The sequence below is a fragment of the Hypomesus transpacificus genome, chromosome 9 (assembly GCF_021917145.1).
Source record: "Hypomesus transpacificus isolate Combined female chromosome 9, fHypTra1, whole genome shotgun sequence".
NCBI classification, from domain to species: domain Eukaryota; kingdom Metazoa; phylum Chordata; class Actinopteri; order Osmeriformes; family Osmeridae; genus Hypomesus; species Hypomesus transpacificus.
In genome coordinates this window covers 22,611,559-22,625,658 of record NC_061068.1, presented here as the reverse complement: position 1 = coordinate 22,625,658, position 14,100 = coordinate 22,611,559, and the positions used below count along the sequence as shown (strand labels likewise).

General features: G+C 47.5%; 1 protein-coding gene across 2 annotated transcripts; it reads left to right on the top strand.

Moving 5' to 3' along the window:
• Positions 1-1,321: 1,321 nt before the first annotated feature.
• On the top strand, positions 1,322-13,311 carry LOC124470868 (RNA-binding protein 6). Of its 2 annotated transcripts, none has more exons than XM_047025042.1 (22): positions 1,322-1,415; positions 1,993-2,059; positions 2,544-4,155; positions 4,281-4,370; positions 4,464-4,533; positions 6,403-6,476; positions 8,492-8,566; positions 8,719-9,022; positions 9,215-9,372; positions 9,678-9,778; positions 9,873-9,942; positions 10,040-10,088; positions 10,201-10,389; positions 10,525-10,622; positions 10,753-11,100; positions 11,227-11,373; positions 11,512-11,583; positions 11,684-11,905; positions 12,044-12,118; positions 12,266-12,357; positions 12,469-12,520; positions 12,615-13,311. In XM_047025042.1, the coding sequence occupies exons 2-22, from the start codon at positions 2,013-2,015 to the stop codon at positions 12,705-12,707; spliced, it is 4,038 nt and encodes a 1,345-aa protein (XP_046880998.1). In that variant the 5' UTR covers positions 1,322-1,415; positions 1,993-2,012; the 3' UTR covers positions 12,708-13,311. The 2 variants fall into 2 exon arrangements, with proteins under 2 accessions (XP_046880998.1, XP_046880999.1); XM_047025043.1 differs by having other exon boundaries at positions 1,322-1,448.
• Positions 13,312-14,100: the final 789 nt, after the last annotated feature.

The window sequence follows — 14,100 nt, the reverse complement described above, 5'->3', positions numbered from 1 at the left end:
TTAGGTGCTGGCATGATGATAATACAGTCTGTCAGATCCACCCCTTTCAGCTTTAGCGCAGTCATCTCAGATCGTTTTTTTCTTTCTTTCTAAGCTTTTGACATGATGTTTGTGATTAATAAAGTGATGGGTCTATCTTTAGAATTGTTTTCTCTTACTCATTATTTTACTCATTATTTTTGTGGACATTCTTTACTTTAAAACTGGTTCAAAGGAATGCTTATCGTTCGTTTTCATATCAACAGTTTTTTTTCAAATATGAGACCTTGCTATTGTTTCAATCTCTATATTTTATTTGAGGTGCTTCTAACTAGTTTCACCTCCAAATGCTGTTAGTAAAGGGTGGTGTGGCTCTGTATGACCTCATCATTTTTTCTTCTGTGAAAGTCTGTAAACTGTTAGTCTTTTACTGGCACATAATAGTGACCGTATTTGACACCTATGATGTTCACAGTTATGTTTCCTGTCTCGCAGACTTGCAACCTGTTTTCCAACTTCTAAACTCAATTTCCTGCTGTTCCATAAACAACTGCGTTAGTAGGAAATTATAAATCAATATAAGCTTGTATTGTTCTCTTCACACTCTCTTTGTGGAACAGAAAAAAATAACTTTTCAAAGAATATATGTCAGCTTAGGTATTGGTCTTTACTGTAGAGGACACTGAACATTTTGCAAATAGTAGCTAATATTTAATGTTATTCTTTATGACTCTATGTTTATTTATTGTGTATGTAATATATTTTAAGCATCCTTTAGTTGATCTGAATGGTTGCCAAAGTATTATGTAAATTATTTAATTAAGCAATATTATTATTGCTGTAAAAAACTGTGACATTTATTTAATAGATATATCACTTAATTACTTCAAATTGTCTTATGCTATTGCCAGATATTTTATGATTTGGGATATTATGATTCCAAAATTACTCCTACCCATGACATAAAACAAACACATTTTCTCTCTCCTCTCTCAATTATATTTTCTTTATTTTCTTTAAGAATTTTATCATTAATGGTTTTAAATATTATTGTGACCTTTGAATAGCTGTATTTAGAACAATTCAACAAAGCAATGATCTGACAACAGACACTCACAAAATTATAAATCTGGGTATGATCTTGTCCTGTTTTTGCGTGTCTTTCTGTAATTAACAGATTTTTATCATATTGGTCCTGTTTCTCGTTTGTTGCTTCTGTGTTCATATACTGTGATCTGAAATAAAATATGTGGCTAATAAGCATTTGTCTCTTTTTTTTGTTGCAAGTTTGACTATATTTCCCAGAATGCAATTCCTGAACCCGGAAGTCTCAGTGGTTGAGATCCGCCAACAAGAACCCAAAGAAGAAGAAGATAAGCTCCAGTGACTGCTTTCATCTGTTTTTCTATTGGAGAAGTCTAGCTAAGAAAACGAAGGTATACCGGTCTCATCAGACTGTACTTTTGTCGGTAGGAAATTGTGTATTAGTGGAAAAAATGTCAATGTTTCCTAAAGTATACATTTGGGTAACCTATATTTAGCTACTTAGCTCACCAATTCGATAGCTCGCTAGCTAGCTATCTTGGCTAGTGGTACGTAGCTAAAAATCCAAGACACCTCGACTCAGTCAAATGCTGAGTGTCGCAAGCGGGTTGTTTAACCCGCTATTCATCATGGATGGCTAGCTAGACCATTTTTGGGGGTAGGCTAGCAGCATCCGATTTAACGAGATTTAAGAATTGTAAAATGTTTAGTCTAGCTAAATGGCTTCAAAATATAGCAACATACCGGTTTATTTGTGCAAGCACTGATTGTCCTCAAGAGGTAGGAAACGCTAGCTAGCTTAATGTCAGTTAACTAGCTAGCTCACGTACGTGGGCCTGGAGAGGGATGACCAGTAGGAAAAATTACAATAAGGCAGCGGTGCTATCAAATAAAAATTGACAGATCTGTGGGTAGCTAGCTCTGGACATTGCTAATCAAATAAATTCCATTAATTATATTTACTAACAGCTAAGCGAGACCTCGGAAACATGTGGGACGGAAACAGACATGGACCTCGAGGAGGGAAACCCTTTCGGTAAGTGATGATAATATGCTAACAGGATTTCTTAATCCTGTAAAGCCCAACTGAAACTGAAATTAAAGTGTTATTAAAAAAATCATGTTGGCTAAGTATTAGGGAAATTATATCTAATTACAAGTTGACCTTAGTTGGGAGCAAAATGTCTATTTTTGTACTCACATTGTCCAAACAAACCCAGAACAACTATTTTGCAGGGTTGCTTGCTTATTTCACACCACAACATATTTGTTTGAATAGTGAATTATTTAGAAAAAATGTATACGTTTATTTACGAACCAGAATTTTTTCTTAGTCCCAGTGTTCATGAGTAAAGAATACAGCAAACAAGAAGATGGATGGCTACTTTTTTTTCAGTTTCCCTACACTGTAATTCTACACATATCAATGCCTGTGCCAATGTACGGGTTATTATCTGATTAAATAAATAGTCCACAGCTATTTCAGTGAATAGTATGAATGCTATGTTTGGTCCTCACAGTGGAAATCATCGTGGAGAGATGTTTGGGGGCAGGGATGGTCCTATGCAGGACTTCAGAAACAGAGATGGGATGAACATGGGTCCCATGGGACCTATGGGGCCTATGATGGGTCCTACGGGCCCCCGGCCTCAAGATCGTCCCCCAATGGATATGAGATCAGATGGCCCGCCTGACATGAGGGGGCGGGATATGGAACCACTCGCCATACGGGGCAGAGAACCAAACAGGGACTTCTTCAGACCTGGAGATGAACCGGACTTCAGCCTTAGAAGGCAATACGAAATAGTGATCAGGGACAAGCTAATGAACGCACCTGGTTTCATGGGCCCGGGGAGGAACAACATGGAGATGGGAGGTAGAGGGATGGAGCAACGGGAACCCAACGATAGATTAATGGACATGAGAGACAGAGAGATGTTTCGCAACAAAATGCCAGGATTCAGTCATTCTAACCAGGATGCCAGACGAGGATTTCCCATGGGCCCCATGGGACGAAACGATGGTTTCAGGGATATGCGCGACAGGGACAGACCTCCCATGGGCATGGATGACCTTGACGGCTTTAATATGGACATGGGTCAGCGTGACAGGGGGATGATGGGTTTGGACCGAAGAGGAGGCCCACCGTTTAATAGGGGAGGATTTGATTCAGATATGGACTTCCGGAACCGAATGGGTTCGCCAGCAGATTTCCGGGGTAGGGACCGCTCTCCTTTGCGGTTTGGGGAAAACGATGGGGCTCCAATGGATGTTAGGGGAAGGCCAGATCATCACAGTGGCCCTAACAGGTCAAAGTTTGGGGAAGACGGCAACATGAGAGACCGAGCTAGAGAGAACTCCCCCATAGATTACCGAGGCGGCGAGGAGATGACCCTGGCTGAGGAGTGGAAAAACCGCCGGGCAAGGGAGAGGGACTCTGTACCAGCCGCCATGTCTCGAAGTATCTCTCCTTTCCCCAGAGACGGAATGGAACCAGGATTCCCTTCATCCATGGGCAGAGACGGCAACAAGGCGGCACACATCAAAGAGAGAGACAGACCTCCCACGGATTTCCCCGGCAAAGAAGTTGGTGGCTTTGGTGGCTTTCCTCGTCCAGACCCAAAACATCCAGGTCCCCCGAACTGGGAAAAGAACGCTCCCACTGCTCCCCTTCCTGGCGTGGGGCTGCTTCCTCTGGGCCTCAAAGGTCCACATGACCCTCCCTTCCCCACCATGGGGCCTTTATCTAACCCACATCGAGAAAATGATGGCAAGCGCTGGCCTGGTGACAGAGATCCCAAGCAGAATCAAAACGTACATCGAGACGACAGACCTCCATTCCACCAGGAGAAGAATCAGCCGTCTCAACAAGCCCACGGGCCGGCTGACCTGGATTGTTTCAAAGGGCCTAAGGATCCGGCAGGCCCGGAGAGGCCTAAGATGGGCCCGGGCCCGGAGTTTCAGAGCAACAGCGGAGAGCAGCGGAGAGACCAGGACTACAGGGATATCGATTACAGAACAGGGTCGGGGAGAGCCTTCGAGTACAAACGTGAGGATCTGCAAGGACCAGAGAAGATACTGAAGGAATCCAAGCCGGTCCCCCTTTCAAAGTTCAGTGATTCTGGGTCTCAGGTTAGTAAAGAATGATCTGACATTCCATGTCAAATGCCATGCTCATTTTCCCTGTAATCTTGCAATGCTCGTATGATGTCAATTGTACTCGATTAACTGGTTTGAATATGATTTGACGACAAAAGGATCAAGATTACCGCAGTGCGTCTGTGAAGGACAAAGTTTCTCACACAATATCTATAACTGGAATCCCAAAGACTGCTACAATGGAGCAGGTAGGAAATATCATTTATTACCTGGCTATGCGGCAGGTCACTTGTGTTTTGTTGTTAGATTCAATAGTTGTTCTTATTCTAAATCTCTCACAGATCCTTGGTGCTTTCGCAGTCCGAGATGGGGTACCCATGCAGGGCATGAAAATCAAGAATGTCGTGCCAGGTAAGATCCAAGTCCCCGTGTGGCTAATTTCCAGGGCAAACGATAGCCCTACTGTCCTACGATTTGTTTCGCCATTTCGATGTTCGAACCGATACGCTTACACCGTTTCTTTGTTTACGCCGACACTCTCGATCTTGACCAAACCGCTCACCAGTTCTACAGGGCTGAGATCTTTTAGCGTGTAGCCATCCGACTTGACCGCGCCTAAGGATACAGGCACGTGGTCGACATAGCGAGCTTTGACAGTGACATTCGAGAGTCACAAATGTTCTTGTGACACAAGTTTCCCTATGGTTTTGTTTGTTTGTTCTTTTCACAGTTTTTTTTTTTTCTTTCTTGTAGCCTGTTAGTTCGATTCATGTCGATTCCAATTTTGAAAGACGGCAAGTCCAACATGCTACCGTATGAGTGCTTTGCTGAGACTCCAGGTTTTGATGTTGCTTTGCTCCTCATTCAGCTCAGCTCAAAACATTGTCTATGTCCTGACCTTCACCGAGTGTAAGGCATTGAACACAAGATAGCTTCTGTCACGTGAGATGTATTTGATCCCATTCACTTATCCAATCATACAGAAGTGTCATGCTACAGTCAACTCTCCAGAAAGAGAATCTTCCTTTTTTTTTCTTGGTAAAAAATAATAATAAGAAGAATATTATCGGGGACATTGTTTTCAATTAGATATAAAATACAGGTTTACATACATTGTTTTTGGGAAGTATTAAAACCCCTTTCATTTTGTGCTCGTCGTGTCAGAGCAAAACAAACTATCCATGATTTCCCCATAGACCTCAGAGATCCTTACGTTGAGGCATAGGCCTAGGGAATGGGGGGGGGGAAATGGCCAAAGCATTGAAAGTTACTTTGGGCTCCATCCCCTCTCTGTGAGTTTGAAACTCTGACCAAGCTTCATAGTTCTTTTGAAGAGATGCGAGAACTGTCAGAATGATAAACACCTTGGCAGAAGCGCATCAACTGGTATTGTAGAGCGTCTATATATGGATGCCCTGAGGCATGACAGTCCACCTGGAGCATCCCAAACAGAATTAGGAGCACTAGGACCAATTGTTCTCTGGACTGATGAGACCTAATTAAGCAACTTTTAATGCTCAATGCTAAGCGTTACGTATGGTGAAAACCAGATACTTGACAAATAGCAACCCTACAGTTAAGCTTGGTGGGGAAGCATCTACAGCTATCTCAGAAGAAGGATCTGGGACACTGGTCAGAATTGAGAGAACAATGACCCGAGCCAAATATAGACAGAGCATTTAAACTCTAAAGTTCTTGCAGCATCACACTGGTGAAGGTTTGCCGTTAAGCCTGATGACTGCCCAAAGCACGCAGTCAAGACATAGCTGGAGGAACTTTGGAACAAGCCAATGTCCTTACCAACTGCCTGGACTTGCCCCCCAAAGACGATTGCAGTTCACCAGCACATTCCATTCAATATTATAGAGTTTGTGAGGTGAGGTCGTGTTGTCCATTCCATTTGTGAATGGATTTATGGAATTTATTTCAATATCAAATAAGGTTCAGAAAAAGGTAAATTAAAATGATGTACCTTTCTTAAAAAAAAAAAAAAAAAGAGAGAGAGATGGTGTGAATACTTTCCAAATGCAATGTCATTTTTTGTTGAAAAAAGGCTACATAAAATGCATCCAAGAAAAAATATCTGGGAAATTTAAGGAGTCAAGCTATTCGTGTAAATGTCAGGCGGAAGGGAGTTTAATGAACATTTCATGGCTGAATGACACCAATCCAACGCTAAAAGACTGCTGAATGCATTACTATCTCGATGTGCTCATGATATACTGTATTTTCTAGCATTTACTAACGCAAATCCATCTGTATTTTAAATGCTGTCCCCAGGTTACAGCTACGATACGGCCTATGTGGAGTTTTTTAACCTCGATGATGCAGTCCACTTCATGGAGTCCAACCAGGTGGCCCATCCTCGTCAATCTACAAAGGCTGTCTCCCTCTTCAGCAGGAAGACTGCTGGGGCTGGCGGGGCGGGGGCAGGGGGGGGGACCTTAGGGTGGGGGGTGGGGGGGGGGGGGGCAGGGCAGCAGGGTACCATTTTGATTGACTGTTATTAATGGGCAACGGGAGATATTTACTCAAGTGTCAATTCAATTGTTAGTAAAGAATGCGTTTGCTGACATGTTTTCTAGTCTCGAAAACGTGTCCCCCATGTAGCTGACTTGTAAGGACTTTTTCAGGAGCTCACTTAGGTTTCCAACTGCAAACGACCACTCTCAAATCTGTGATCTGCCCACATTCCGTAAAACAAGTCTCCAACTGCTTAGCTATAACTCCTACCTAAACATCCCTTTTCAGCTTCATGCTGCCTGTTACCCGAATGCTTTATTTATATCTGTTAGTTTCCAAAGTAAACAAATGCAGTGTAAGAATGGTTGGGTGTACTCATTTTGAAGACAAATTCAAAGGTGGAATTTGAGTATTGAATTTGTAAGACTTTTTCTTTCTTTCCTGGACTTGGCACATTATTTTATTTTTGGGTGGTGGGGGGGGGGGGGGGGGGTTCTCAAGTGTCCAATAGAGGGGGAATAGAGGAAGGTTGTTTCTGAAATGATGGGCTATGTGCTCAGGTACCAGGCACTTATCATTTACTTTGCACTGGCATCTAGCTACAGAAGGCGAGCCTTACAGATGACATTTTTCTTCCTCCTCAGTTGGTTTGTGACAAAGTTGTGTTCAATATCCGTCCAAGCCAACACGGGGGGGTTGTCGTCTTTTGCCAGCCTTCATCTTGTACCCCAGTTGTACTTCAAATATATTCATCCCTTTTTAAGACTTTAGTCTTAACCCAGTCTTTTTTCGTCGTTCTTTGGGGGTCATACATATTTCATGGACTTTCTGCTGTCCAACCGGATGGCATTGATGTCTTTCCTGATGGGCAATAGAGCCACTATCCACTCTTTGTCTTTCTCCATGTTTGGAGAGAAGCGCTAATGTAGACAGAAATGACACGCGCCTTGAGTACATCCCACAGCAGAGACCCTTGAAGCTCCCCTGATTCCAGAAGGATCTTTCCTCTTGACCACGCAGCTCTTGATTCATGGTATCCATGTTGAGACCCTGCTGCTCTTTGACATCCTGTTCAGATGTACGCACATATTGGCTCCACCCTGCAGTTGTATATTTGAGCAGGCGCTGCTTGTGTACGAGTGCTTTGTCATGACTTTGCAAAGGTTGCATTTGACTCCAGTGGTAGTTGGTCACAAGTCGATGCCGGGGTGACTCTGATCTGTAGCATGGAACAACTGCAATCCAGTGGGCCGACACAGCAGGAATGTCAGGTTTTGCTGCTTTCGACTGGTTTCTTGAACTACCGTTGTGCTTCTGGTTTTTTAGATTAGCCACTGAAGTGGGATTCGCCTCATTTCAGTTCTTGGATCTTTTTTTGTTCTTGTTGATGGGTTATTTACCACTTGACCCTCCTCATTGTGCAGCGTCTCTGTGTAGTTGCATGTAAAATCACCATACCCAGCCTTTGGGCAAGCTCTTTAGATGTCTACACAAATGATCTACTTAGTTCTAGCCTATCCTGGTTTCTAGCATATTTTAGTTTATTCTACCGTAAGCCCTACAAGTTCAATGAATGTAATATACAGTACACTTATGTGAATGTGACATTCATAGAATTGAAGCTGTTTAGATACCTTGCGTCAACCTCTTTCTGGTTTCCAAAATAGAAGAGTTACATTGTCTTGTAAATTGTAACACGTTTGCAAGGAGATAATGGCTCGTGTCTATTGTGAGCTGGGGGTCTATAAGCAGAACCAGTCAGCGTCACAACCAGAAGCTGTCGCCCGCGTTACCCTCCCCAGTGAGGAGGGCTGAAGCAGCCCCAGTGCATGTTGGGTCTAGGCACATTGTGAACAGCCCCTTGGGGAGCGTGCGGTGGGCCTGACGTCTCCTCTCTGTTTTGCAGGGGTCCCTGAAGGTTGGCACTAAGGTAGCCTCCATGAGGTACGTCCAGCCTGACCGGAATGCCAAGGACGCTCAGGTGAGTGGGGCTTTTTGATTATTATTATTTTCGACACCAGAGATGCACCTGACTAGCCGTAACCTCAGCCCCACCCGTCCCACCATGGGTGACCCATCCCAATTCGTTCAGCCTAACGGCTGAACTCCCTCTCCCTCTGCGCGTGTCTTTAGGAGCCAGGCCTCAAGGCGCCCCCCGGCCAGGAGCCTCTGTTGCCCGGCCTCCTCCCGGACAAGGCCAAGAACAGCCAGGAGACCCCCCAGGCCAAGGGCCCCGTGGAGCCTGCGGGCCCCGTGGACCCCCTGACCCAGGGCCAGTGGCAGCGCAGCTCGGACCTCACCCCGGAGGCCTGGCAGCAGCAGGTGGACCAGCAGCTCCGCCAGAAGGAGGCCGAGCAGCAGGCCGAGTCGTGGGCCAGCCGCAACGCCCCGCGCCACGGCCCCCATCAGACCGACCCCATCTTCAAGGAGAGCAAGAGTCAGTCAACTGAAGCTGCTCAAATTGATTTTTTGAATGCGTTTAATTGTAATATATTGGTTGGTCCTCGGTATAGAATATATCAGTGGACATTTTCGGGTTGATGAGAAATATGAGTTGGGATTTTTTTTAAATTATATATACACGCAATTACTTACGGCTAACGTGTTTATTGTTTGTGTTTCCTTCCAGCCATGATACTTAAGAATGTGAAGCCCACCACTACTGTAGAGACGATACTGAAGGCTCTGGACCCCTTCGCCTACCTGGACGAGAGGAACGTCCGTCTGGTGAAGGGCAAGCCCCCCGGAGCTAAATGCTTCTGCTTCGTTGACATGGACTCCCACGAGGTATCAGACAGCTGCATCTGCTCACGACACTCTCCTCTTCACCTTTTGACTAAGCCCACGAAATACGTTTGACCCGTTTTAATTCTGCGGGCGATGCATTTACATTTAGTCATTTAGCAGACGCTCTTATCCAGAGCGACTTACAGTAAGTACAGGGACATTACCCCCGAGGCAAGTAGGGTGAAGTGCCTTGCCCAAGGACACAATGTAATTTGGCACAGCCGGGAATCGAACCAGCGACCTTCTGTTTACTAGCCCGATTCCCTAACCGCTCAGCCATCTGACTCCGATGCGTTCTGTTGTAGCAAGTGACCCGTCTCGTTGACCTCCTGACCAAACCCAGGCCTCTCTCCATCGACGGAGACCGGGTTTATGCCGAGGTCGCCAAACCTCTGAAGAATCAAATGTGAGTGACGGTTCCAACCGTGTTCGGACGCGTGCGCAACGCTGTTCCCAAACACGTGGTTCACAAATGACGTTGTTTTATCCCCCCCCATAAGGTACAAAAGAGATTCTGACAAGTCAAACACTTCACTCCTGGGGTACCCTCCCGAGACCAGCATGTTGGAGGTAGGATTGATGCAATCTGCTTTGTATGCGTGTGTGCTCACGCGCTTTGTGTGTGTGGAGTTAGACTGTGAACCCCATTCCTCTCATCTCGTTACAGCAACAGCAGCACTACTTCCCACAAGGTCTCCAGCCAGCCGTCATTCAAGGTTTGCTCTCCCCTCTCTTCCGTCCTCTCTTCAAAGCCTTCTGTGGAAACCTGACCCCCCCCCCTCCCTCCAAAAAAAACAAAAACAAATTGTCTTCTCCCTTTCCCCCTAGGTGATCTGATGGGCTCGCTGGCCGGCAGCAGCGACCCCTCCCTGTCGTCTGGCTCCCACATGGCCCCCAGCCTGGCCTCCTACGGCGAGGCTCCTCCCATGGACCCCTCCTTCCAGGCCCTGGGCCCCCACGTGTCTGCCGCAGCCTCGGGCCTGCCGGGCACCACCGGCTCTGAGGCCTACAGCTACGGTGAGGCCCGCGCAGCACTGCCGAGCACCCCAAGACCCTCGCCATGGGAACAGTGCCATAGGCGGTTTCAGACTTGCGTTTTTTTAAATTTCCTGAACGACTCAATGATGGATGTTGTTGTTTTCCCACCCCCAGCCACGGAGACTCCAGACATGACTGACTACCTGTATGATGCCACTTCTGGGTTCTACTACGACCCCCAGACCACCCTGTACTATGACCCCAGCTCCAGGGTGAGACACTGCACAACAACGGGGGATCTCCCAACACGTTGTAGTCAGTCCTACTTTCTCACAGTCGATAACATTTCTCTCTTTTTTTTCCTTCTTCTTTCTTCATACTTGTTTGTTTGTGGGTGTCCAGTATTTCTACAATGCCCAGACACAGGAGTACCTGTTCTGGGACAGTGTATCCAAGACCTACATCCCAGTGCCGGGAGGCACCTCAGACCCCCAGACCCCCATGGGCCAGCCTGTCACCATGGCCGCAGACGTGCAGGCCATCCTGGCCAACCCAGCCGCGGACGCCCCCTTGGAGATGAAGAAGCCCTCCGAGCTCCAGCCTGTGCCCGACCCCGGCTCCGCCCCCGACTCCGTACCCGTCTCCGACCCTGCTGCCAGCCTCAACCTGGAGAGGAGAGACGAGGATGACGCGTCTCACTCCGATAAGAAGGACAAGGACGAGAAGCCCAGGAGTCTGGCTGCCTTCAAGGTGAGCCCGTCTCCCGCACCCGTTTGAACCCCCAGCGTTCCTCTCACCGCGGCACCAAGCTGCCGGAGCTCAGGTCGTCCCAGGCGGGGCTGGTCTCGCTAACGTTGTTTTGGGCCCCGCCTTTAGATCATGAAGGACATGGAGCGCTGGGCCAAGATCCAGAACCGGCAGAAGGACAGCGTGCGGGCGCCCTCCCCCGTGCTCAAGGGGGGGCCGGACGACAGGAAGGCGTCCAAGGCTGCCGACGCCGCCTTCGCCATCTTCGAGAGGAAGGTTTGTGGTTTCTCCTGACGCCTTCTCGGGGTGGGGGGGGGGGGGCGCGCGAGCTTGGTCTGTGTCAAAGAGCGAGGTAGATCTAGTCAGGGGGGGGGTTCCTCCGTTCTGCACCCCTCAACTCCTCTCGTCACGCAGGGCTCCGGCGGGGACGACCTGTTCAAGAAGCCTTTCGCTCCCCCGACCAAGAAAGACGAGAAGAGTTCAAAGGTAGGGCGTCGTCAGGGCAGGCATGTTTGCGACTCATTCCAGGGCGGCCGTCGCGTTCGACTTCCTCCTGACCTCTGACCGCGGCGTCTCCCCCCCACAGCGCCCCATGGGCTCCCTGGGCCTGCTGGCCTCGGACTACGCGGCCGGAAGCGACGAGGAGGAGGAGGAGAAGCACGACGCCCCGCGGGCCCCCAAGAGCCAGTCCGAGGAGAGGGAGGACAAGCTGACGGACTGGAAGAAGATGGCCTGTCTGCTGTGCAGGAGACAGTTCCCCAACAAGGACGCTCTGATGAGACACCAGCAGCTCTCGGACCTCCACAAGGTAACTAACCCCCACGCTGCCGGCGGCCGCTGTGCGCCCAGCAGATGGATGAGAACCTGGATCATACCTGCTGCCAAAGTCGTACCGAGACGCGTCCCTGTTTCATTGCCTTTTTCTCTCTCTCTCTCTCCCCCCCAGCAAAACATGGAAATCCACCTCAAGATCAAGAGGTCAAAGAAGGAGCTGGAAGCCTTGGAGAACCAGGAGAAAGAGGTCGGTAGTCAATCTTTTTGTCTGGAGGGTGTGTGTGTGTGTGTGTGGGGGGGGGGGGGGGGACAAGTTCTGTTAGTTTTTTTTTTTGTTTTTTTTCTCACATGATCCACATCATGTCAATGGTGTACCATCTGTGTCCCCATGCAGCTGAGTGCCAGAGAGTCCACCAGGTCCCCAGAGCCCAAGAAGAGGAAGCACCAGCACCACCAGCACCAAAACACCTGGGCCGGCGGGTCAAGGTGGGTTGGAGACATGCGCTCACTCAAAGGAAGGAGTCTCGCGCGGTTGTTTGTGAGCCCCTCATCTTGTGCATGGACTCTCCTTCAATGCTTTCTGTTTGTTTCTTTTAGAGACTCGCACAAGGGAAGTGAAAGACCTGGGTTAGGTTCTGAGCCTGTGGAGGTAAGTGTGAAGACCGAAAAATAAACCGCTTCAAATGTCCCCTGGTATTGAGAGCTCAGTGTGTTCACCGTGCCCTCCTCTCTCTATCCCACAGAGGAAGAAGAAGGAGGCTGTCGTGTGGGACCATGCCACCTACAAGCAGGCAGTGCGAAAGGCCATGTTTGCACGCTTCAAAGAGCTGGACTGACCTCGCCGTCTGTGAAGAGCAAGGTCCTCCAGACTGTTTGGACGTGTGGAGGGCGTCAGTCTGGCTGTCTGTCCGGCTGTCTCGCTGCCCTCAACTGAGGGGATCGACTTGACCTCTGACAGCGACCCCAAAACGGAGACCTTGAAATGAAGTGAAACGTGCTTTCGTTAGTTCACCGAGTGCGGCTACACTCACGGTCACTGAAGCCGGAAGGAGTTGGCGAGAGTGTGTGGCTTCTTTGATGTGCTCTCGATATTTCTGTTTCTCCACATTTCACCCTATGATTCGAGAGGCGGCTTTTACGATAACAATCCCTGTTGTTTGGCTTTCCTCCATAGGCTACCCAGGCTTTGTCAATTTTACAAATTAATTTTGCGTATTATATATTTTTTTCGGACATGTTATGTGAGTAGCTAATATCGTGACAGGTGAACCCAGCTGCCAAACCCTTCTCCATTCTTACTGTACGTCACCGGACGTTGACAACAAAATCTATTTGTTTTAACACTGAACTGTCTTTACAGATTTCTTGACATTTTTCCCCATTTGCTTTATACACTGTAAGTGTGTACACATTTTTCAGTAAAAAAGTGATATAAATTAAGCACCATCTCTCTTGAATTCATTTAAGTGTGACCTGAGGTTAAGTAGACAGTATGTTATAGGGTTGAGCGTTATATGAGGAACATTCTCAACTTCTCCACTGGATGGCAGTAAGGCACTGTAGATTTTTTTTTCTTCGGCAAAACCAGTGATTGTTGGAAAGCCCCACAAATGATAGACATAATGTCGAAGCTATGTTGTAAAATGTGCTTGTGCAAAGATGGAGACAAAAATATTCACTTTGTCAGCAAGCTTTAGAAAGGGCCTTGGAGGTCTGGGTTGACCTGTCAAGTGCCAACAATGAGGACCCCATTAGACTTATCTGGGATTCTGAGGAGGGAAAAATGGGTCTGTTTTGGTTTGCGTTCGAGCAGACCCATAACGAACACCCATTCAGTGGTGAGAGTACCTGTAGAGTGTCTTCTGTGGTTCCACACACCAGATCCACCGAAACCAGCCAGTCCACCACCAAGCGGTGCTTACATTTCTGCAAATTGATATTCAAACCCATACAAACCTCTGCAGACACACATTGTCAGTAGATTGCCGCTCTTATGAGCAGCAGATTCAACTTAACCTGTGGTTTTTTTCCCATTTGAAGTCTCTCCAACAAAGAGTGGTTGGAGCAGGGAAGGCAAATGTGTTTTCTAACCAGAGACGCTGGCGGTAAGTGGAGTCTGTATGGCTGGAGACAGCTGGGCCAGGGAAGCAATGTTGATTCAGAAGTGGAGGTGAACTGACTCTGTGTCTTGGCAACATTGTTCACAGCAACAACCCAACCACGATATGT

Coding starts and splice junctions, on each gene's coding strand:
- LOC124470868 (XM_047025042.1), top strand. CDS start 2,013: ATGTGGGACGGAAACAGACATGGACCTCGAGGAGGGAAACCCTTTCG. Junction 9,373..9,677: donor TTGACATGGACTCCCACGAG/GTATCAGACAGC, acceptor GTTCTGTTGTAG/CAAGTGACCCGTCTCGTTGA. Junction 9,943..10,039: donor CCGAGACCAGCATGTTGGAG/GTAGGATTGATG, acceptor ATCTCGTTACAG/CAACAGCAGCACTACTTCCC.